Source organism: Cannabis sativa, chromosome 1 (genome assembly GCF_029168945.1).
Source record: "Cannabis sativa cultivar Pink pepper isolate KNU-18-1 chromosome 1, ASM2916894v1, whole genome shotgun sequence".
In the NCBI taxonomy this organism is placed as follows: domain Eukaryota; kingdom Viridiplantae; phylum Streptophyta; class Magnoliopsida; order Rosales; family Cannabaceae; genus Cannabis; species Cannabis sativa.
Genome location: NC_083601.1, coordinates 51,517,351 through 51,541,644, shown reverse-complemented (window position 1 = coordinate 51,541,644; position 24,294 = coordinate 51,517,351). Strand labels below are relative to the sequence as shown.

The following is a 24,294-nucleotide window of genomic DNA, read 5'->3' as shown; positions in this document are numbered from 1 at the left end:
ATTATGGAGTAACTTAGAACTATATAGAGCATGTTGCATTGTACGCCAACGACAACTTCAGCACCGGAACCCCCAATAGATGCATCACCCCTACTAGCAGCTGCATCACCATCACCATCTGCTATGGGTGGAGATGATGAGGTCTTTCCTGACGGGTATGATCCTTACGAGGATGCTCCAGCTACCCCTATCGATGCAGGCAGTGACGAAGCCAGAAATTTGGCTCAGTGAGGGCTTGAATAAATATTGAGTCAAAACTAATAAAAATAACTGATAAATGTATCTTTTCAAATTTTCATCTTCAACAAAATAAAATAAAACATTGTCATAAAAAAATAAAATAAAAATTACAATCTGCCTCGACGACTTTTCATGTTTTGAAATCGCTGCATGATGACTTCATTGTCAAGACTATTGAAGATGTCTTTCTCAATGTACACAAGTAAACAATCATTCATAAATTGATCTCCCATTCGATTGCGCAATCTACTTTTCAAAATATTCATAGAAGAAAATACTCTCTCCACTGTAGCAGTAACAACAGGTAGAATCAATGCTAATGTAATTAGTCGATACACTAGAGGATAAACAATATGCTTCTTTGTCTCAACCATTTTTTCAGCGAGATCGCCAATACTTTTCAAACCCAAGAAATTCTCAGTGGAACTTACATCAAGAATGTAAGTTTCAAGTTGATTATCGAGCATGGTAAGCTCAAAAGTAGAAAAATCTCTAGGGTAATACTCAGCAAATCGGATCAACCTTTCTTTATCAAAAGCTTCAAATGAATCACTAGGGCACAAGGAAGCTAAAGAGAGAAGTAATTCAGTGTTTACTGTTGGGTTTAATGCCCTAAATAAAACTCATTTCAATATAATCAAATTTACTTATTAATATAGATCAGAAACAACATTTAATGTTGCATGGTTCACATGATTTATTTCTTGATTATATGTACATAATGTATAAATTCATCTGAAACCCTTTTCACATACTTGATCGTGTTTATTGTGCCGTCAACACATTGGAAAGTAAACATGACTATGTGAATAAAGTTTCCTAGATTTATCAGACACAGGGTTTTACTGATATGATAATCTACAACAAGAGTTTACTTGTATTTGGAGAAATACTATGTTCTTTCCAGAACATTGGTTAAAGTAAAGCTTAGGTTGGATGCATGGAGTATGCATCGGAAGGGACCGATATTGAACTTTGACTTAGATTTATTAAACTTACCGTAATATCTATTCAAGTCAATATCGCCAAGTTGATCCTAGATCAAATGATCTTAATCCCTGATATGATTAGGCTCAATCTTGAAAGGCTATTCGTGTTCTTTGATTTGTTAGTTAAGCCTACTTTTAGGTCAGGGTGATACGTACATTTTGGGAACACGGTAGTGCAATTGAGTGGGAGCGCTATCATAAACATGGAATCTATAGCTTCTATCTGGCGAATAGTAAGCAAAGGATGATCTCCTTCGAGCTTGACCAAACGAACATAAATGGTGGAGTACTCATTTCACATTAGCTGAAATATCATTTATACGGGGTCAAGTGTTTTAAGGAATAAATACATTGTAGGGTGTAACGGTAATTTAATCCCTTTACAGTGTAGATCATTCATATAGAGGATCATTGATCACATTAGGATTATAACAATGGATAACTAATGATGTGTCTATATGGTGGAACATATAGAGCATTCTATATACTGAGAGTGCAATTCTAAGTTCTATGCGTGGATTCAACGAAGAATTAATAAGTTAGTGAATTTTAGTGCTAAATTCTTGATCTACTTATTGGAAGCTCGGTTATATAGACCCATGGTCCCCCCACTAGTTGAGATAAAATTGCTTGTAAGACTCATGTAATTGGTTTTGATTAATCAATTATAATTCTCAAATTAGACTATGTCTATTTGTGAATTTTTCACTAAGTAAGGGCGAAATTGTAAAGAAAGAGTTTATAGGGGCATATTTGTTAATTATGATACTTTGTATGGTTCAATTAATAAATATGATAAATGACAATATTATTTAATAATTATTTATAGTTATTAAATAGTTAGAATTGGCATTTAAATGGTTGAATTAGGAAATTGGCATTTTTGAGAAAATCAGATACAAAAGGTGTTAAAATTGCAAAATTGCAAAAAGCAAGGCCCAATCCACTAAGTTTAGGGCCAGCCACTTTTGTAGGAAATTTAAACTGATTTTTTCATTATTTTAATGCCATATAATTCAAATCTAACCCTAGTAGGAATGCTATAAATAGATAGTGAAGGCTTCAGGAAAATTACACTTTTCTTCTGACTTTTTCTATTCAGAAAAACTGAGCCTTCTCTCTCCCTATCTTTAGCTGACCACTCTCTCTCTCTTCTTCCTTGATAATTTCGAAATCCTTAGTGTATGAGTAGTGCCCACACACATCAAGTGATACCTCAATCATAGTGAGGAAGATCGTGAAGAAAGATCATCAAAGAAAGGAGTTTCGGCATCAAAGATTCGAGAGAAAGAGATCCGAGTTCGGATATTGATAATGCTCGCTACGTAAAGGAATCAAGGGCTAGATATCTGAACGGAAGGAGTCATTATATTCCGCTGCACCCAATGTAAGGTTTCTTAAACTTTATATGTGTTTATTTCATCGTTTTAGAAAGTTCATATTTAGGATGTTAATAAACATACTTGTGAGTAGATCTAAGATCCTGGTAAAATAATATCCAACAACTGGCCTCAGAGCCATGGTAATTGATTTACTTACATGTAATTTGGACTTTAAAACGATTGTTTGTATGTTCTTTGGATGGTATCATGTTGTATTGAGTGTTATTTGATGATTGATTGATGATTGTGAAATTTTCGTGAAAAATAATTGTTATTTCGGTTCTGGCATTATTTTTATTGGATAGTATGGAAAAAATTAAGCAAGTTAGCCTTTTACAGAACTCAATTTGGATTTTATTTGAATTAGTTATGATTTTTTTGAAGATTTGACAAAATCGGGGCTCTGCTGATAATTTCCTGCGATCGCAGAACTGTCCGTACAGTTTCGAATTTTTTCAATTTTCTTCAATTTTTCATACTTTTTCATGGAATTAACTTCCAATTTTTTGTATGGTTTTGTATATATACTATTACTATTCCTAATTCAATTCTAATTATCATTTTGAATTAATTTAAATTTTTTTAATTTAATTCAAGATATTAGTGTAATTTGAATTTGAATAGAATTAGTATTTATCTTTTTGCTTAAAAATCTATCTTATTTTTAAATTTGATTATATTTTTTTAAATTTAAGGTCAGATATTTTAAGATATTTATAATATCTTTTAAGATATTTATAATATCTTTTAAGATATTTAAAAATATCTTATCTTTTAAAGATATTTATAATATCTTTTAAGATATTTTAAAAATATCTTATCTTTTAAGATTTTTTAATTAAATCTTTTTAGATATTTTGACCATATTTAAATTTAAAATAAGATATTTATAATCATGTAATTTTAAATAGATATAAGATATTTTGCTAATTTTTTTAAATTTTGTTATTTTATTTATTTAAATTATATTTAAAAATTTGAAAAAGATATTTATTTATCTTTTCTAATTTTTATTTAATTTTTATTTATAAAATAACATTTAAAATTTAAAAGTAGTTAGCAAATTTTTGAAATGATATTTAGGTTGGTTGAAACCTAATTTTTCAAAAATTGTAGGTTTAATTTTAATTTTTTTTAAATTTCGAATTTTTTTTAAATTTTTTTAAAAATTTTCGAAATTTTTTTTAATTTTTTTTATTTATTTAATTAATTAATTTCGAAATTAAATATTTATTTAAAATTAAATAAATCCTACATCCAACTATCCAGCTAACCCTGTTGCAGGAGTATGTGTTTTAGCTTGTTTGTAAGTTTTTTAAAACCTATTATTACTTGATTGCAAATAGCCATGGTTACTTTTTGCCAGATCTAATGATCTGATGGCTCCCTTGGTCAAGATAATAATTTGTAATGTATATTTACAATCTTCTTTCATCTCGTGTATGACCTAAGAACATGATAGGACCCATCCAAAGTGTGCCTGTGTGAGCCTATGTGTTTAATTTTATTATAGATGCATATAGGTTAATGTTGCTAAAATAAATTATCATAGTTATTGATAGAATTTATTTAGGCCCATTTAGTTTTTGGGCCTATTCAATTAATAACAGTTGTTCTTATTAAGGTTAAATTCCTCTCTTTTGGGCCTTGTGTGAGAGTTGGGAGCCATAGAAGTGGGTACGACATACTGAACCCAGCACCCCCTCACACAAACTACCCCAATTGTGAAGGCCCATTTGCTCGATTTGAATGATCGTACTAGGTTAATTAAACTAGTTTAACCTAATAAAATTGATTAGCAACATAATTAATTTCATTTATTTTGAAATTAATTTAAGAAAAATATAGTTTAAGGAATTTTATATTCTAAGCTAAACTATATGTATTTTCTTGTATTTAATTAAATATAGAATTATAACCATCTAGATTCTTTCTGGAACTTAATTTAAATTTTTCATTAAATATTCCTATTTAAGTTGATATTTAGTTATCTTCAACTAACCAACTTAAATCTGAATATCTTTTGAATTTCAAATTTCAAAATTAAGTTGAGGAATTTTAGGCATTGGTTATTAAGATTCTTTAGATATTTTTTAAGTTAATATCTTTTCGAATATTAACTTAAAATGGAATATTTTCAAATTAAGTGGTTACAACTTAATTTTTGATATTTAATTAAATTTAAATTTGAAAAATATTTAGGTTCTAGATTTTTTCTAATACGACTTAAATTAGATATTTTTTCAAATTTTGTGGAAAAGATACTTAGTCAAATAAGATATTTTCTAGATAGTTATCTCTAGACTACTTATTATTTCTAATATTAAATAGGAAAATATTATAAATTGTGAAATTAATTATTTATATAATTAATTTTGGTACAATTTATTTTAAGTATATTTTTCCTAGTATTAAACTAGAGATTAATAATTAAGCCTTCTCTACACTTAATTATTTATTTCTTGAATTTAATACATTTAATTAATTTGAAAATAAAATATCTAAGTTGATTTAATCATCATACTTAAATATTTCTTTTTCATGACATTTAATTAAAAAGAAAATTATTTTTAGTTGAAATTTATTTTTTCAACTAAATTTAAATAATTTTCAAAATTTATTTTTTATTTTATTAATCAATTTTCGAAATTGCATTTCTTAAATGCTAGAATTTCGAATTTTATCTTGAAAAATAGATTAAGTTGTCAATTAATTATTTATTTTAATTAATTCTTGGATCAACTTAAATCAATGATTTTTTCATTTATTGATTAATTTAAAATAAATTAAATTAAAGTATATTATTAGAAATTGAATTAATTAGTCAAAGAAAAATCTAGATAGATGATATTTTTGCTTGAAGTATTTTTCTAGTGTATTTAATTAAATAGAAAATTAATATTTAAGTTGATTTTCATCATTATACTTAAATATTTGAAATTTTTCTTATATATTTAATTAAATAAGAATATTATATTTTTTGTTGTAAATTAATTTTATTAATTAATTTTGGGCCAACATTAAATTAGAATAATTTTTCCAGGATTTATTTTTTATTTTAATATGCATTTTTCGAAAATTGTATTCTTATATACTTTAATTTTTCGAAATGCAATATATATTTATAGAAAATTAAATTTGAGTTGTAAATTAATTTAAATTAATTTTGTAACAACTTAAATTGAATATTTTTCTAAATATTTATTGGAAATTACTACTAAGATGGAAATAATTCATGTTATTTTCATATCCATCTAAGTAAAATTTATAAATATTAAATTAAAATTTATATTTAGAATTTTTCATTCTAAATTGGAAATTTTAATTAAATAAATATATATTTAAAATAAATAGAATAAATAAGGAGAATCAAAGAAAATACAACTCACTTTAAATAATGAGCTTGATTATTATTAAGATATTCGATCTCCATTGTTGGTCTTACAAAAGTTAAATGTTTTCAATATAACCTCGAGACGCTAGACTTCGTCCCCCTATGGATGGTTATTCGTTGAACGCATTTAACACCGTAAGATTTCATTTGATAAGTGTTTTGTAAGTTTTCGTCTCTATTAGACTCTCCCCTACGGTGACTACTTAGAGATAAACTTATGAAACATGAAACAATGGTAGAGGCTCATGAAATGAGAATAACCTTGACTCTCGCCTACCGGGACCACGTTGGATTCTTATTTTGATCGAATAAAAGGTTGCTAGAATGGTTTCTATTTTAGATGAGCCGACAACTCTATTCAATAAATGATGCTTTGACTCTCGCCTACCGGACACCGTATCGGTTTGTTGAAAACCTTGGAAATTATTAAGGATTGTATGTTTTAGTATTTTCACTAGTCATTCCTACTAGCTATATGTTTATAATTTCTGAATTGTGTATGAATTTATATTGAACCATGTATTTTCTGTTATTAAGTTGTAGTTTAATTTCGAATCTTCATTGTTGGTCCAACATGTTTGTTTATCTAATGAGATAAATCCCTAGTGGATTTTCACCATTAGACATACATAATAGTGTAAGATCTCAAAAGATAAATATTGTATATGCGACATCTAGCTGTTCATCAATTGATGACACCTTAGACTAGTATTTTTACGATATGAAACAAGAAGATTGTATAAATAAGATTACTTTGACTTTCGCTAATCGAAGCATCGTTGGATTCTTATTTATAAACGAAATTATCCTAATTCCTCTTAGCTTATTCATTTTGAATTAGCTTCAAAACATATCATTGGATGAATGGTCTATAAATCATTTCATGTCATTCTATATTTTCTCTTAAGAAATTAAATGATGTATATGATTATAATCCCGAAATTCTATTCCCAATTGATATAAATCCTCAATCCTAGAAATCTCCTACTTGTATGGGCAAATCTGACTTAGAGTTTGTATTAGTAGTGGTGGTCCAAGAAAGAATTACTCATTATATTTGGTTGAATTTAAGTCTTTGACTTTAATTTTAGAATCCAAACGAAATTTTCTTATATTTCTAATTCCGGATACAATAGCTTTACACTTTCTCAAGTGTTTAATATCCATCTTTTATTAATGGATTCAAACTGTATGGAATATGAGTTAGGTATTCTGTGACCAGGATCCACTTGCACTATTCTAAGAACTCTTTGATGTAACTAAACCTATGTCATCAAAAGACACTACCACATTTTTTTTTAATCTATGGCATTTGTATCTTGTTCATAGTGAATTTGACATGATCAATCTCTGCAAAGAGATAATATGCCTATATCCACTGAAAGTAGTTCATCTCATTCGCAGATGGATGTACATTCAGGGGTGGATATGAGTTTTTCGTTGTATTCTTAAGACGATAACTCTAGATTATACCTTTTAGCAAAGAAATTTGAAATGTTTGAAAAATTTCATTAATTTCTAGCAATGGTTAAAACCATTAAGGTAAGTGGTTAAAGATCTTGCGAACTGATAGGGGTGGAGAAATAGTTAGTAGATATGCAGTTCAAAGATCATTAAATTGATTTTTGAATTATATCCAAACTTACCTCCCCAGAAATTTCGATTTGCATATTGATGATTAGTTACTAGTCGTTGCCTAAGTCCTTCTATGGTAATACAATTTCAGAATGATGTAATGGTTGTATACTTAATGTAAATCATTACTAGATTCATGGATGACCTAATCAAAATCTTAAGAAAGGCTAGAACTGTTAACCATGGTTTGTTAGCTTTTCTAAGTGATTAGGGGTGGACCATCCCATTGTCAATAGATAAGAAAGTGTTTGTTCAAACAAATACTACTTTTCTAAGAAAATGACTAAGTCTGAAAAACAAGTAGCAAATAAAGGAGATATTTAATTCTTGATTCCAAAAGTGTTCTATCATCTTATATGACATATGATGATCCCACTGCCTCTGTTGTCTTGTCACAACCAAAGAGGTTAATACCATTTAGTTTTCTTCGACATAATTCACGGTACCTTGTTGCAGTGGGAGAGTTTCTAGGAATTCACCTTCTTATGACTTGGGAGACACTAGTGATTAAAATCCATTGTGAGTTTAAACAAGTAATGGATTGTCAAGATAAGAAACTAAGAAGAAAAGCCAATAGAACTATGGTTTAATCCATTCACATGGAATAACCTAAAGTTTTCTATTACAAGGACATAAAAGGAAATTTCGTTTATAAGTCTATTCAATGGACTTAACAAAACTTCCTGTTCCTAGTATTATAGGTTTGAGTTTATCTAAACCTATGGCTTGTGGTATACCTGGTAATTACTTACTCTAATGCAAGCAACTTACTTTAGTAAGATGCTGAAGCATTTTCTTTCTAATGGCAATCTAGAGAAGCTTCACAACTTCTTAGGCATAGATTTTATTTATCTAAGGAAAAGTCTCAACTATTCCAGAAAAGATAAAGCCATGAAAGAATTTCTTATATCAACAGTGAGAGGTCTTAGATATGCTTTTGTATGCCTTAGACCGGACATCCGCCGTTGAGTGGGAGTAATGAGTAGGTATCAGATTAATCCAGGAGAAGAACACTGGAAGACAATCAAGTAAATCTTAAGATAAAGAAGAGGAACTATATGTTAGTCTATAAGGGTGTGTTTAAAACTCTTAGACTACACCATATTAGATTTCGAAATTTGCCTTTGTGCTTGTAAATCTTTCTGATAAGATGGTGGTTACTCTGGGGGTGGAATAGTGATTTCGGAGAAGTGTAAAAACCTATCTGAAGTCTCTAGGTCTACCAGAGAGAGACTGAATGTTAAAGCTGCAGGAAAGGTACTTATTCAGTCTAAGGAAAGTTCTATACATCTTTGGCACCATTCCAAATTGCCTTAAACTACTAGTGTTAATTTCCTGATTAACCAAAAGTAGTTGCCAAAGGTATAGAATCCAGTATCCCAAGAGAGTAGACATATAGAGAGGAATTTCACATTATCAATGATTTTGTGATTAAGGAAGAGTAATGGTGGAGAAAAGGTTGTGTTTAATTCAACCTTTCAGATCCTATTACGAGGAGTTTACTACTACTACACTTGATTTGTATATCAAGGTGTTGAGATTATTTGAAACGCACTTTTTTTTTTATATTAGTGCAAGTGGGAGTTTGTTGGGTTTAATGCCCTAAATAAAACTCATTTCAATATAATCAAATTTACTTATTAATATAGATCAGAAACAACATTTAATGTTGCATGGTTCACATGATTTATTTCTTGATTATATGTACATAATGTATAAATTCATCTGAAACCCTTTTCACATACTTGATCGTGTTTATTGTGCCGTCAACACATTGGAAAGTAAACATGACTATGTGAATAAAGTTTCCTAGATTTATCAGACACAGGGTTTTACTGATATGATAATCTACAACAAGAGTTTACTTGTATTTGGAGAAATACTATGTTCTTTCCAGAACATTGGTTAAAGTAAAGCTTAGGTTGGATGCATGGAGTATGCATCGGAAGGGACCGATATTGAACTTTGACTTAGATTTATTAAACTTACCGTAATATCTATTCAAGTCAATATCGCCAAGTTGATCCTAGATCAAATGATCTTAATCCTGATATGATTAGGCTCAATCTTGAAAGGCTATTCGTGTTCTTTGATTTGTTAGTTAAGCCTACTTTTAGGTCAGGGTGATACGTACATTTTGGGAACACGGTAGTGCAATTGAGTGGGAGCGCTATCATAAACATGGAATCTATAGCTTCTATCTGGCGAATAGTAAGCAAAGGATGATCTCCTTCGAGCTTGACCAAACGAACATAAATGGTGGAGTACTCATTTCACATTAGCTGAAATATCATTTATACGGGGTCAAGTGTTTTAAGGAATAAATACATTGTAGGGTGTAACGGTAATTTAATCCCTTTACAGTGTAGATCATTCATATAGAGGATCATTGATCACATTAGGATTATAACAATGGATAACTAATGATGTGTCTATATGGTGGAACATATAGAGCATTCTATATACTGAGAGTGCAATTCTAAGTTCTATGCGTGGATTCAACGAAGAATTAATAAGTTAGTGAATTTTAGTGCTAAATTCTTGATCTACTTATTGGAAGCTCGGTTATATAGACCCATGGTCCCCCCCACTAGTTGAGATAAAATTGCTTGTAAGACTCATGTAATTGGTTTTGATTAATCAATTATAATTCTCAAATTAGACTATGTCTATTTGTGAATTTTTCACTAAGTAAGGGCGAAATTGTAAAGAAAGAGTTTATAGGGGCATATTTGTTAATTATGATACTTTGTATGGTTCAATTAATAAATATGATAAATGACAATATTATTTAATAATTATTTATAGTTATTAAATAGTTAGAATTGGCATTTAAATGGTTGAATTAGGAAATTGGCATTTTTGAGAAAATCAGATACAAAAGGTGTTAAAATTGCAAAATTGCAAAAAGCAAGGCCCAATCCACTAAGTTTAGGGCCAGCCACTTTTGTAGGAAATTTAAACTGATTTTTTCATTATTTTAATGCCATATAATTCAAATCTAACCCTAGTAGGAATGCTATAAATAGATAGTGAAGGCTTCAGGAAAATTACACTTTTCTTCTGACTTTTTCTATTCAGAAAAACTGAGCCTTCTCTCTCCCTATCTTTAGCTGACCACTCTCTCTCTCTTCTTCCTTGATAATTTCGAAATCCTTAGTGTATGAGTAGTGCCCACACACATCAAGTGATACCTCAATCATAGTGAGGAAGATCGTGAAGAAAGATCATCAGCAAAGGAGTTTCAGCATCAAAGATTCAGAGAAAGAGATCCAGGTTCAGATATTGATAATGCTCGCTACGTAAAGGAATCAAGGGCTAGATATCTGAACGGAAGGAGTCATTATATTCCGCTGCACCCAATGTAAGGTTTCTTAAACTTTATATGTGTTTATTTCATCGTTTTAGAAAGTTCATATTTAGGATGTTAATAAACATACTTGTGAGTAGATCTAAGATCCTGGTAAAATAATATCCAACATTTACCTCGTTGAAACGTTCATTTAGCTCTTGAAGTTGCATATCAATAACAGCATAAAAGAATTCCACACGAAAGTGATGTAAATTTGTCATTTCTTGAGCATTACGTCGTGATCGACCTTGTACAACATATATATCATCCATAGTAGGAACATATACATTATATTTAGCACAAAATGTTGAGACTTGAATAAGAAAGGAATCCCAACCATTGTCTCTCATTGCTTGCAATCGTTTCTTGCAAATTTCCACTAATTTCATGGCATTTGCAATATCTTGATCTTTTCTCTGTAGTGCTTTTGACAATTCATTTGTTATGCCCAACAATGCTTTCATAAAATGTAGACTAAATATAAAATCAAATGTCGACATCAAACCCATCAGATTACTTGCTTCAAACTTTTGTTCAGATTCTCGAGCATCGTCTACTACTGTTCCAAGAACATCAGTTATGGGAGAGAATAAGTTAATAAAGCTTACCAGTGTAGCATAATGTGAATCCCAACGAGTATCACTTGGACGCTTAAGATTGGTTTCTTGATTTAGCCCTCTTCCACTTGCAATTTCACCACGCTTGAGTGCTTCAGAAATAACAACATCTTGCTTTTCTCTAAGAATATCACAACGCTTGGAAGAAGATCCAACAACATTTATCACCCTAGTTACCACACTAAAAAGATAGCCGACTAGAATATGTTTCTTTGCCACGGCTACTAGAGCAAGTTGAAGTTGGTGAGCAAAACAATGAACATAAAAGGCTGATGGATTCTCTTTCAAAATAAGAGTTTTAAGACCTTTGAACTCTCCTTGCATATTACTTGCCCCATCATAACCTTGTCCCCGCAATTTAGATATGCTCAATCCATATCTAGAAAATAATTTATCAATAGCACCTTTAAGTGACACAGCTGTGGTATTGGCCACATGTTCAATCCCCACAAAACGTTCAATAACATGTCCATCTTTATCTACATACCGTAATACAACAGCCATTTGCTCTTTAATAGAAACATCACGAGATTCATCAACTAAAATAGAAAACATTGAATCCCCAATTCCTTTAATGATGACATCTAGTGTTTCAAAAGTCGGCTCGTACAATATCTTTCTGAATATCAGGTGATGTTAATTTTAAATTCTCAGGAGCATTGCTCAATGAAACTGCTTTAATGTCATCATCATGATCAGAAAGAAATTTTAGAATTGCAAGAAAGTTACCTTGATTACTCGAGTCTTCAGATTCATCATCACCACGAAAAGCAAGTCCTTGTCGTAATAGCAAACGAATGCAATCAACCACTGCTTCCAAACGAGTTCGATACTCACTACGAGCTTGCTCCGATTGCTTTACAAAAAATGTTTGAATATGTTGTTTTTCGTTCATTAATGCTTCACACATTTTTCTAGCTGTATTGTGAGCACTAAAAGGTTTTCCAACATGAGTATGAAGCCTTGATTTTGCAAGTTTGAAATTTCTGAATCCTTTACTAACAAACGCATCACCACCTGATTGCCCTCCAACATCTTCTTTAAACAGATAGCAATATAAACAAAAAGCTGCATCCTTTGATACACTATATTCAAGCCAATCCTGATAGTCTGCATACCAAGCAACATTGAAGGCCCTTGATTGAGGTCCAACCTTTTCTGATGGAAATGGCTTGAGATGAGGTTGACAAGGGCCTTTTTGCATATATGCTCGTCGAACTTGATCACGAACTTTTGAAGGATGGTCTAAAATTGGTATTCTCAACCCGGGGTCACTTTCAAGTTCTTCAAGATATGTGTTAACATCCACACGACTTGATTTTACAGTTCCATCACTCTTTCCCATAGAAGTTGAAGACTCTTGTATACTTTTAAAATACCTCTTCATATCTATTTGTAACAAATATGTGAAAGATTAATATTATGATTTATAATTATAATTATAAATTAGAAAATCCTACTTGAATTATGAAATATAAAATAATGATAGCAAACAAATAAAAAAGAATCAACTAAATATAAAACACACAAGATATACTCAATAGACAATAAATATTATTAAAAGTTGTTATTTCTTATTTTTATATTTTCAATGAAAAATTATATAATCTTTTAAACACCCAAAAAAAAATAATATATCATATCCATATAAATCTAGATTCAAGAAATAATAATCTTCATACACATAAAAAATGGCAATGACTCATTCAAATAACATAAAAAAATTAACCACTTAAACTCAAAAAGTATTAAAAAAATGGTTTGCCTTCTTCTTGTTACTTTGTCTTATACTAATATCATAGAAAAGAAAAATATCTCTTAATTTATTTAATTAAAAAATTGAAAGAAAGATAAAAAGAACTTACTATTGTAATTAGCCATTTGGTTGTGCAATGATCTTTTAAAATTGTGTTTAAAATAATCCTTTTCTTTTCAAAGAAAGAAAAGAATATATAAACACTAAAAATCAATCAATCAATCTCTCTCAGCCTTGACCTCTCTCTCTCTCTCTCTCTCTCTCTCTCTCTCTCTCTCTCTCTTGTCTTGTCGCTGTCTGTGCGTGAAGGGATTGAGAAGAAGATGAGAAGGTAAATGTATTATGTTTATGTAGGTTAATGTAAAATAATATTATTTTATTTTTAAATAAAGTGTTATTTTTATTATTATTTGTATTGGGCTATTTTTAAAATGGGCTTGATTAGAATAAGAGTAGACCCATGAATTATGATTGAAATATTGAGTGAGGGCTTTTGTAAATTGGGCTTTAATAAGTTGAGTAAAGTGAATTAATATATGTATATATCAATATGTGAAAAATTTAATGTATATATTTGAGTGAGGGCTTTAGCCTACACATAGGCTAAAGTCCCTCCGTCCCTGGATGCAGGTATTATCTGTATAGGTGACAACGAGTCACAAGGTGAAATTTTGACGATAAAGGCACAAAGAGGACCACTTGACAATGACAGGTGGCATGCATCGTCGATCGGGCACAGTACCCGTTAGAGAAGAAGGTGTTGGACAAAACGCATGTCCCTTTTGGTGCGGTGTGCATTTCCCAAGCCTAACATAGGGGACAAGCCGCTGATTTCGTGGGATCTAGTGTCATAAAGATCCTACATAGAATGATATCCGAATGTCTTCGAATGCCTCTTTAGTTTCCCTTTCTGGATTACTCCATGAGGGTATCTAGATATACTTTGTTGGGCCTGTAATCTTCTGGGCAAGTCGCTCTTCTAGGACCAATAAGGCCTAATTTTATTGTATTTGTAAATTGGACTTGTGTCTAAATCCAAAGCCATGACCTAACTCTGTTGTGTCTGAATCCAAAGCCATGACCTAACTCTGTTGCATTTTAAATTATTTCGTATTCAATTTAATAATTATTTTAATTTTACTTTTATAATATTTTAATTTTTTATCTTAATATTTAAAATATATGTATTTTTATTTTATAGGGATAAATAAATTAAAGATAATTTTTCATATAAAATCAATATATCATTAAATAATAAAATAGAGTTGGACAATCTCATAACAATTAAACTAAGTATAAAAATAAACATTATTATTAAATGAGGTGACTTTATGATAAAACTGGCCCAATATAAAACAGAACTCCGTAGGCAAATTTTCCCGCTCCTCATAAACATTTTGAGTGAATTTGAAATCAGTAACGAAAAACAACCTGAAAACCGCTAGAAGAGAACCTCTCTCTCTCTCTCTCATGGCTCCCCCCTTCGTCTTCCCCAGAGTTCTTGGAGATTTGGAAGAAGAGAATGAAGATAACCGCCTCTGCGCTCAGAATCCCATCGACATAACTACTTTTCGTTCATCCGAACTCGAAGAGTTCGTCAAAGGTCGGACTTTTCTTATCTCTTTTTCATTTGCAAAATTCTGTAGCATTTTTATGACAATTACCTCTTTCGTTACCTAGAAAATGCAGCTAGGTTAGGAAAGTACCGAAAATAGGACAAATGTTTGCTTTCTTCACTTTAAAGTGTCCTAGTGTTGGATGATGAGACGTAGGAGAACCCTAATTTTCTTATGTTTGTCAGTGAAATTTTGAAAAGAAACGAGATTTAAGCTTGGTAATGGGTAGTATATGCTATAATTGCAACTAGTTTAGGTGGGAGATTGAACTTAGTGCACTTTCCCAGTGTTCTTTGATTTCAGTTAAGGAATGTGTTTCATATTTAGCTGGTTTTTTTTTTTTTTGCAAATTGCATGTTTCAAGCCTTGAAAACTTATAATTTGTATTGTGACTCAATTTCTTTACCAGATGATTATACTACTCAAGATTGTAATATACCATTTTTTTTTCAGGTGTTTCGTTTGACCTATCAGATAAGGAGCTCTTTTGTATTGAAGAGCAAGATGTGTTTGATAGTGTCTACTCATTGATCAAGGGTTACTCAGGTCTCGCCCCATCTTGTAAATTCAACCTTGTAGAGAGTCTTCGATCCAATCTCAGTGTTCTTCTCCCTAATGTTGATTCAATCTCACGGCTTTCGCAAGATCAAGATGGTGATTCTCCAATTCTTGATCGAGTTGTGTCACATCGTAATGCTTTTAAAATCTACACGTTTTTCCTGTTCAGTGTGATTGCTGCTGAGGAGTCAAAGAGTAGCTCTAATAATAATTCAAAGGTATTGGTTCTATAAGTCATCAAGCATTCTATCTATCTAATAATAATTCAAAGGTATAAGCTCTGTACACACACGTATATATTTTGCATACATGGGCAGCCCTTTCAAGTCTTCAATGACCATTATTTTACTATTAATTTTATGTTTGGCCATGCACTCAGGTCATTGCTAATTCCAGAAAGAAACTTCTTGTAAACTCTTGGAATTGGGAATTACAAAGGGGTCGCATACTCAACTTGATTGCAAATTCGTTAGAGATCAACCTTTCGTTGCTCTTTGGTTCACCAAATCTCGATGAAAGCTATGTTTCTTTCATTGCAAAGTAAGTTGACGAATTAGTTGTATGATTATGAACCCATTTTCTTGGTGTTTAATTCAAGCTGAAATTATTTTTGCCTTCTTTTAGGAATGCTTTTTCTCTGTTTGAGAATGCTGCAATATTGAAAGACACTGAATCAAAAGACGCTCTCTGTCGTATAATTGGGGCCTGTGCTACTAAATATCAATACTTGGCACAGTCATGTGCTTCAATCATGCACCTAGTACACAAATACGATTTTGTTGTTACTCATATTGTTGATGCAGTTGCCAATGCCGAGAAGAAGTACGCTGATGGGAGCTTGGGCAGTTCTCTCATTAGAGATATAGGCAGGGCTAATCCGAAAGATTACGTGAAAGACACAGTTGGTGCTGAAAATGTTGGCCGTCTTATGGTGGAACTTGCAGATCGAATGCCAAAGTTGCTCTCTACCAACATTGGAGTCCTGGTCCCGCATTTTGGAGGAGAATCTTACAAGATAAGAAATGCTCTTGTTGGGGTCTTGGGGAAGCTGGTTGCTAAGGCATATAATGATGTTGAGGGTGAATTGAATACTAAATCTGTTCGTCTCCGAACCAAACAAGCTATGCTGGAGATATTACTTGAGCGGTGCCGAGATGTTTCAGCATATACTAGGAGTCGGGTTCTTCAAGTTTGGGGTGAGCTCTGCGAAGAACATTCTGTTTCAATTGGCTTGTGGAATGAGGTTGCTGAAGTTGCTGCCGGAAGGTTGGAGGATAAGAGTGCAATAGTCAGAAAGTCAGCACTAAATTTACTTATCATGATGTTGCAGCACAACCCATTTGGTCCGCAACTTCGAATAGCATCCTTTGAAGCTACTTTAGAACAGTACAGGAAGAAGTTGAAAGAACTTGAACCAGAAGTTTCTTCGGAGAGTGTTCCGGATGTGTTTCCATCTGAAAGTGAAAACTGCAATGAAGATGGTGAGGTTGATGATGGTGCTGACAGAGGGACCCAGGAGCAGAAGGATAGCTTAACTGATAGTTGCTTGCCCAATACAGAAGAAAATATTATTCAGAAGGATACCACTGTGCCAGATGTTGGGAACGTGGAACAAACCAGGGCCTTAGTTGCATCCCTTGAGTCTGGTTTGAGGTTTTCCAAGTGTATAGCTGCCACGATGCCAACCCTTGTCCAATTGATGGCATCATCTTCTGCTACTGACGTGGAGAACACAATTCTCTTATTAATGAGATGCAGACAATTTCAAATTGATGGTTCAGAAGCTTGTCTACGAAAGATGTTGCCTTTGGTAAGTACTAAGTGGTAAATATTTTCCTCCGATTTATATTAGAAACGAATACAATTTTATTGTTCCAATTCTTCATTTTAATATAATATAATATTTTCTGGTTTTTGGTACAAAACTTGAGAAGATTTAAGGCTTTTATTTTTTTTTTCAATTTTAGTTTTGTTTGTCGTGGTAGGTTTTTTCCCAGGACAAATCCATCTACGAAGCTGTGGAGAATGCCTTTATAACAATTTATATTAGAAAAAATCCCGTGGATACTGCTAAGAGTCTCTTGAACCTTGCAATCGAATCAAATATTGGAGATCTAGCAGCTCTGGAATCTATAGTTGGTTTGTTGGTATCCAAAGGTGACATAACTACTGCTGCGGTATGTCACTTTTTTCATTTCTTGACTAGCATTTTGCATTATTTAGTTGAATTGTTTGAGTTGAACTGCCTTTTAAATGTACTTGCATAGTAACCAAAAGCTTGAGAAATTTTTATCTTATCAATTTCTTTCAAGAATAGTTATGAATTTATGATAGCTTAAAACTTACGTTACAAAGTATAGTTTGTTTTAACGTTCCAAAAATTATTATTATCTGAAGCAAACAAGAAATTGATTACGAAATATTTATGTTGATGCGAGTGAAATGAATGATGCAGTACAAACAAATACTTCAGAAATAGGAATGTAAAATATTGGGATGATTTCTGGGAGTAGAAATTTACTTTCAAGTATATAGACTTTATTGAGAGCCAGCTAGAATCAGGCTGTGAAACATGTTATTCTGTTCAGTTTGTATACTCACTTGCTCTTAGAGAAAAGCATTATATATTTGAGAAAGTCATATGTACTTCATGCCCAATAAACTCTCAATGAATGCTCATAACTAAGGGATTGTATTTTTTTTTTGGGCAGATGTCAGCTTTATGGGATTTCTTTTGTTTTAATGTTAGTGGAACCACTGCAGAACAAAGTCGTGGTGCATTATCTGTCATTTGCATGGCTGCAAAGTCATATCCTGAGGTTCTCAGCTCTCATTTACAAGACATTATTGATATTGGGTTTGGTCGTTGGGCTAAAGTGGATCCTTTGCTTGCTAGAACTGCTTGCATTGCTCTTCAGAGATTATCGCAAGAGGACAAGAAGTTGTTGCTGTCTAGTAATGGGACCAGAGTATTTACTACTTTACAAAGCTTAATTACTGGGTTTTCGCTACCAGAAAACATATGGTATTCTGCTGCTGACAGAGCAATTGCTACAATATATACAATTCATCCTACCCCAGAAACTTTGTCTGCAGAGTTGGTGAAAAAATCTCTCAATTCTGTGTTTGAATGTGATGGTGGTGAAGATTTGCAGAATGAGATAGATGGTGGCAATGTTACTGTGCTTACCACAATTCAAGCAGCAAAGCTTAGTCGATACCTATTTATTGTAAGTCATGTTGCTATGAACCAACTGGTATATATTGAATCTTGTATTCGGAAGGTCCAGAAACAGAAAGCAGGAAAAGAGAAGGAACCTGAAAATCAGTCAGAGCAAGTCAATGGCACAACTCCTGGTGATGCTTCAAAGGTGACATGGAATCTTTTATCTCTCATCATCAAGGAACCTTGATTCATTTATACTTTTTCATTACTGTGTTATTGCTGTATCTGGAACCATTTGTCAACTTTCTCTTGTTATATAAGACTTTTTATCTTTTTAATGTTTGGTATTCAGGAAAATGGAATTAGTGCAGAGCTTGGCCTTGCGGCCTCTGAAGATGCAGTACTTGATGCACTATCTGAAAGAGCAGAAAAAGAAATTGTTTCTGGTAGTTTTGATGAGAAGAATCTAATTGGATGCTGTGCTCCTTTCCTGACAAAGATTTGCAGAAATTTTAGTTTGATGCAAAAGGTGATTGCATAAGTTTCATTTATTCTGAGATTTGTAAATGTAATGTCTATTTTGGTTTCATAAAACATTTTACTTCAGATATTGATTTTGCAATCAAATGCATTTGGTTTTCGAAAAAGGAAAATTCAGTAGAGCAGTTATGAGACTAGAATATTTCAAAAAAATTTAAGATTGAATGGCAAGTATGTAATTCTTTACTATGAAATTATCATGTTAGTAGTTGCTAAAGTTACAAAGGAATTTTTTATTAGCACTGTAAGATTTCAAAAATAGACTGATTTGTCTTCTTTTCAGTATCCAGTACTACAAGCATCAGGAATGCTTGCTCTCTGTCGATTTATGATAATTGATGCAACCTTTTGGTGAGATTCTATGATCTCTCTCTCTCTCTCTCTCTCTCTCTCTCTCTCTCTCTCTCTCTCTCTCTAGACACACACATAATTGCGCTGCTTCTCTATCTATCTATCTATCAATGTAACATGGTATGAATCAATATTAACTTTTTTTTTCTGTCCTTTTGCAGTGAGGCAAATCTCCAGCTTCTCTTCACAGTTGTGGAGAGTGCTCCTTCTGAAACTGTTCGTTCTAACTGTACTATTGCTCTTGGAGACTTGGCTGTTCGCTTTCCTAATATCTTGGAACCATGGACAGAAAATATGTATTCTAGGTTACAAGACTCTTCAGTTTCTGTTAGGAAGAATGCTGTTTTGGTGCTATCTCATCTCATACTAAATGACATGATGAAGGTCTGAGAGTCTAAATCTGAATATTGTCACTTCTTCAACCTGTTTTTATTAAAATGGATTGTGGTCTGATTAAATGATTATGATTATTGCTCAATCAGGTGAAAGGTTACATCAATGAAATGGCTATAAGATTGGAAGATGATGATGAGAGGATTTCAAATCTGGCTAGACTGTTTTTTCTGGAGTTATCAAAGAAAGGTGGTGCCTTAACCCCAGTAGTAGTACCATAATTCTTATGCTGTTATTTTCCTATGTTTCACCATAGAATTTCTCATTTGATTGCTGATCGTTTTCCTAATTTACAGGGAACAATCCAGTGTATAATTTACTTCCAGATATGCTCGGCAAGTTATCTAACCAGAACTTAAAGCGAGAGTCTTTCTGCAATATTATGCAGTTCTTAATTGGTTCCATCAAGAAGGTATGAACTGCTTAGCTGGTTTAATCAATAAGAACATAAAATTGCTGTTTAGTACTTAGTTTACGATATTTGTGTTGACATTTTCCAGGACAAGCAAATGGAAGCTCTTGTTGAGAAGCTTTGTAATAGGTTTAGTGGAGTTACAGGTATTGCTGTGAATCTTGTGGTCAATATTGTTACCAATGAAGTTGCCTAACTGGAGCCATATTCTTTTACTATAGAAATTAAAATAATGTAATAGAAGCTAAGGTGGAGCACTCTTCTTTGCAGATATTAAACAATGGGAATATATTTCTTACTGCCTTTCTCAGCTTTCATTCACTGAAAAGGGAGTGAAAAAACTCATGGACTTATTCAAAACATACGAACATGTTCTGTCGGAGGACTCTGTGGTCGACCATTTTAAGGCTATAATAAGCAAGGTATTGAATTATTATTTATATAACTAATAGTTTCCTATTAATTTTTAATTTTTTTTACTTAAATTGTGTAACAGAGCAAGAAGTTTGCGAAGCCAGAACTGAAATCATGCATTGAGGAGTTTGAGGATAAACTTAACAAGTTCCATATGGAAAAGAAGGAGCAGGAACTGACAGCACGAAATGCCCTAATTCATCAACAAAAGATTGATCGCATGGAAGATATTTCAATGACTAATAATTCTGAAGGTTGGGGCAATGAACTTGTTTTAATATGCTTTATTCTTGTTGCATGGTTGTTCCACTCTACAACTGGGTTTTCCATTTAGAAACTTTTCATGATATCACATAAAAATCAGGCCACATTAGAAAAAAAATAATATAAGTTAGGTTAGAGATATGTTGGTGCGCTGCAATGTGCTTTTAATAGATGCATGTATCAATCAAGTATTGGTTAAGCATTTCATCTAATGATTTTTCCAGAACACTCTTAATGTCGTTCAAAAATAATTTTCAAACATTGTTATGCAAACAACAAAATGCAAAGTTTCTTATTCTTAGCATGCAGATGGATATTTATTGCCTTTATGATATAATATTGAGTGCATGACTACGTAAGTAAGAATGTGTATATTTTCTTTTTCTTGCTGTGCATGCCATTTTTATTTGTTATTTTTTGAATAATTATATCCCTTATTGCCATATGTATGTGACTGAAGCTCTTGATACCATTATACTGCATAGCACATTAGCACGGGCCTGAAAACTCTGACTCTGACTTGGATGTGTGAAAACTCTTAAAAACTCTGGCTGTCTTGAGTTTGTTACGTATGATTTATTTATTCTAATGCTCTTATTCTGTTTGTTGTTTTCCTTTTGAAATTCACACAGAAAGCGAAGTCATTGATCCTTCTTGCGACGAAGTGAATCAGTCCGTAAATGTGGAGTCAAATTCTGGACATGTTGAATCAGATGAAGAATCAGGTACTTGTAGCAAATTAAAGAAGTCAGAACCAAGTGAAATCGAAGTTCAATCACCAAAAGTTAATACAAGAGGTAAATAAGCAACACATACTTCTGTTTTTAGATGCAAATAAATGAAACTTTGTGCTTTATGTAATGCTGTTAGCCTTTGCAGTGTCAAGGGCTAAGAAAAGCAACTTAAAAGCTTTGAAGGGTAATACTACTACCACAACGACTAGAAGAACTAGGTCGTCAAATAAGAGGTAACTGTCTATCTTTTGTAACTGTGCACTTGACATGGTATTGTTTTTACTTTTACAATTTTTTTTTTATTTCAATTTCACGGTGTCTTATAAAAATAACATGAAAAAAAATAACCCACATGAAAATAATATTAAAACAACATAAAATTAACACACTATTATCAAAAAACCAACAACAAAATAATAAGAAAATATCAATAGTTAGTATTTATTTTAAATAAAAACTTGTAAACCTAGAAATGTTTGAAATTCCGGACAACTTTATTTTTATAATTTTTTTTGACATTTTTTTTAAGTATTTATGAAAATATTCTCTTTTTTGTTATTATTTCTGGAAGAAGTTAGGATCTTCTAGTTTTTTCTTTGAGATTGTGTTTTCTAAAAAAGTTTACTCATGAAAGACATTTCTTTTTATTGATCATCCGAAAACTTAAAAAAGAAAATTTACTCTCAGACTGAGTCATGTTTCTGGACCAGTTTTTAGTTCTATATATAGTCATGCTTCTCTTTTATCTTATGTGTATAATGTCAAACATTTCATTTATTTAGATATTTTTGGTGGTGTATGCAGGTAGTAAAGAAGGAAATTACCAAATAAACAATTGTTTGTTACTCTTTCTTCCAAGCAACCCCAGGTAGGTATTTTGTATTGTATTTTAAGTACTTGTCTGGCTAACCAATACTTCATTGAAAACTTTACCCTGTAAATTTAGTCTCATTTATAATTAGTTCATAAAAAAACATGAAACGGGAAACATTTTACCCCCAAAAAAAAAAATTATCCAGTGAGCTTAAAGCTCTATGAAAATGTATCATGTGATTTGAACAACTCCTTTTATTTGTGTTGTTGATTCATCTACTTCTATCAAACAACTTTGCATTATACAGTGCTTAATTTATTTGATTTCTTTATTTTATGGATTATTTATTATTCATTTTGAGAGGGGAAATGCCACTCTTAAAACAAATTGGTATTATGTAATTATAGTATGAGACATTTTGCTCAAACATTAATTAGCTATATTTGTATTATTAATTGATTAATGATTATATTCAAAATGAACAAACCACACTATTTGAAGGATAATTAAAAAAGTTTGTTGTACCCCAAATTATTTGGGATCCTATTTATACCTCAGAAATTGGTTGTGTATTAACACTTAAATATAGACATTTTAACAAATTCTTACTATTATTAAACAAAGAAACCATGTGTATTTATAAATATACACACAAAACTAGCAATTAATAAAAAGTATTTCTATAACATATTTGATTAGGAAGAAGAAGAAGAAAAATAATTATGGGTGAGAGAATTATGATGAAATTAGTAATCCAAATATTACTAAGTACATCAATAATGATGATGATGATATGTGTTAATGAAGCAATTTATCCAGTAAATCCATTAAGTAACTTTGGAAGTGAAAGGACTTACGTTCGAATAACTAATTTTGTTGGATTAAACAATGATGTGAAGATTGAGTGTCGTGATAACAAAAGTCGTGGGCAAGTTAATGTTCCTCCATTCAGAACCTACGAGTTCAATTTTAAAACCAAGGTTGAAGCTTTTGGAGGTACGATTTTCAGATGCAACTTCCAATGGATGAATGGTACTAAACAAGTTGATTATTATGACTATGAGATTTACAATCAACATAAAACTGATAATCGTCTAAATTGTTGGGTCCTCAAGGTTGAAGGCCCTTGTTACTGCGATTGTAAAGATGAGAAATGTGATTACAGCAAATGTCGCAAATGGCCCAACAAAAATTGATTCTATCTACTACGATCTCTATTGTAATTTTATGACTTGTATTAATATCTATTTTTTTTTTTTTAAATAAAATATATAATTATTTTGAACATTTTATCATTCTCTCTACTAATTCTATTATATATATATTTTAGAGTGAATACATCTAAAAAAACTTTTTTAGAGTCAAAGAACATTTGTTGGCTTGTATGCAATGAAGAAATTGTTCGATTACTTCGTTAGGAAGTCTGGTAATATTGTTTGGTACGTTACATGTAAGGATACAGATTGTGGGTAGAGATTAAGAACGAAGATGAACGGACTTTCTAACATGTTTGAGGTGATTACATTTCAAAATGTACATATATGTTCCCTTTTTTCGAGAAAAAGATAACCGTCAAACATCACATTTGATAGTTGCTCACCTAATTAACCATAAATTCGCAACTGACGGCTCGGATCATTTGACCTCTAATATAAGGAAAGATATGC

The 24,294-nt window shown here is 31.6% G+C and overlaps 3 protein-coding genes across 3 annotated transcripts; 2 read left to right on the top strand and 1 right to left on the bottom strand.

Annotated features, from left to right (window-relative positions):
- Nucleotides 1–347: 347 nt before the first annotated feature.
- LOC133035069 (uncharacterized) lies at nucleotides 348–12,113 on the bottom strand. Its single transcript, XM_061110741.1, has 2 exons — nucleotides 11,138–12,113; nucleotides 348–808 (listed from the first exon to the last, which is right to left on the bottom strand). Exons 1-2 carry the CDS (start codon nucleotides 12,111–12,113, stop codon nucleotides 348–350), a joined length of 1,437 nt encoding a protein of 478 aa, XP_060966724.1.
- Nucleotides 12,114–14,698: 2,585 nt separating this feature from the next.
- Nucleotides 14,699–22,916, top strand: LOC115708305 (condensin-1 complex subunit CAP-D2). The gene is made up of 17 exons (XM_061108549.1): nucleotides 14,699–14,968; nucleotides 15,435–15,757; nucleotides 15,919–16,079; nucleotides 16,164–17,349; nucleotides 17,525–17,716; nucleotides 18,251–18,910; nucleotides 19,058–19,234; nucleotides 19,529–19,596; nucleotides 19,758–19,980; nucleotides 20,079–20,178; nucleotides 20,286–20,401; nucleotides 20,490–20,547; nucleotides 20,672–20,823; nucleotides 20,898–21,069; nucleotides 21,712–21,876; nucleotides 21,959–22,046; nucleotides 22,618–22,916. The coding sequence occupies exons 1-17, from the start codon at nucleotides 14,836–14,838 to the stop codon at nucleotides 22,619–22,621; spliced, it is 3,978 nt and encodes a 1,325-aa protein (XP_060964532.1). The 5' UTR covers nucleotides 14,699–14,835; the 3' UTR covers nucleotides 22,622–22,916.
- A 490-nt stretch (nucleotides 22,917–23,406) lies between these two features.
- LOC133035066 (uncharacterized) lies at nucleotides 23,407–23,823 on the top strand. The gene has a single exon (XM_061110739.1). It carries the CDS (start codon nucleotides 23,407–23,409, stop codon nucleotides 23,821–23,823), a length of 417 nt encoding a protein of 138 aa, XP_060966722.1.
- The last annotated feature ends 471 nt before the right edge of the window (nucleotides 23,824–24,294 follow it).

What these genes read in the sequence shown, in the direction of transcription:
- LOC133035069 (XM_061110741.1), bottom strand. Translation starts at nt 12,113, where the DNA reads ATGGCTGTTGTATTACGGTATGTAGATAAAGATGGACATGTTATTGAA. An exon ending in ACTTCAAGAGCTAAATGAAC is followed by an intron (nt 809 to 11,137) that starts GTTTCAACGAGG and finishes TTCTCTCTTTAG; the next exon opens with CTTCCTTGTGCCCTAGTGAT.
- LOC115708305 (XM_061108549.1), top strand. Translation starts at nt 14,836, where the DNA reads ATGGCTCCCCCCTTCGTCTTCCCCAGAGTTCTTGGAGATTTGGAAGAA. An exon ending in TTAAGGCTATAATAAGCAAG is followed by an intron (nt 20,824 to 20,897) that starts GTATTGAATTAT and finishes ATTGTGTAACAG; the next exon opens with AGCAAGAAGTTTGCGAAGCC. An exon ending in ACCAAAAGTTAATACAAGAG is followed by an intron (nt 21,877 to 21,958) that starts GTAAATAAGCAA and finishes TAGCCTTTGCAG; the next exon opens with TGTCAAGGGCTAAGAAAAGC.
- LOC133035066 (XM_061110739.1), top strand. Translation starts at nt 23,407, where the DNA reads ATGATGATGATGATATGTGTTAATGAAGCAATTTATCCAGTAAATCCA.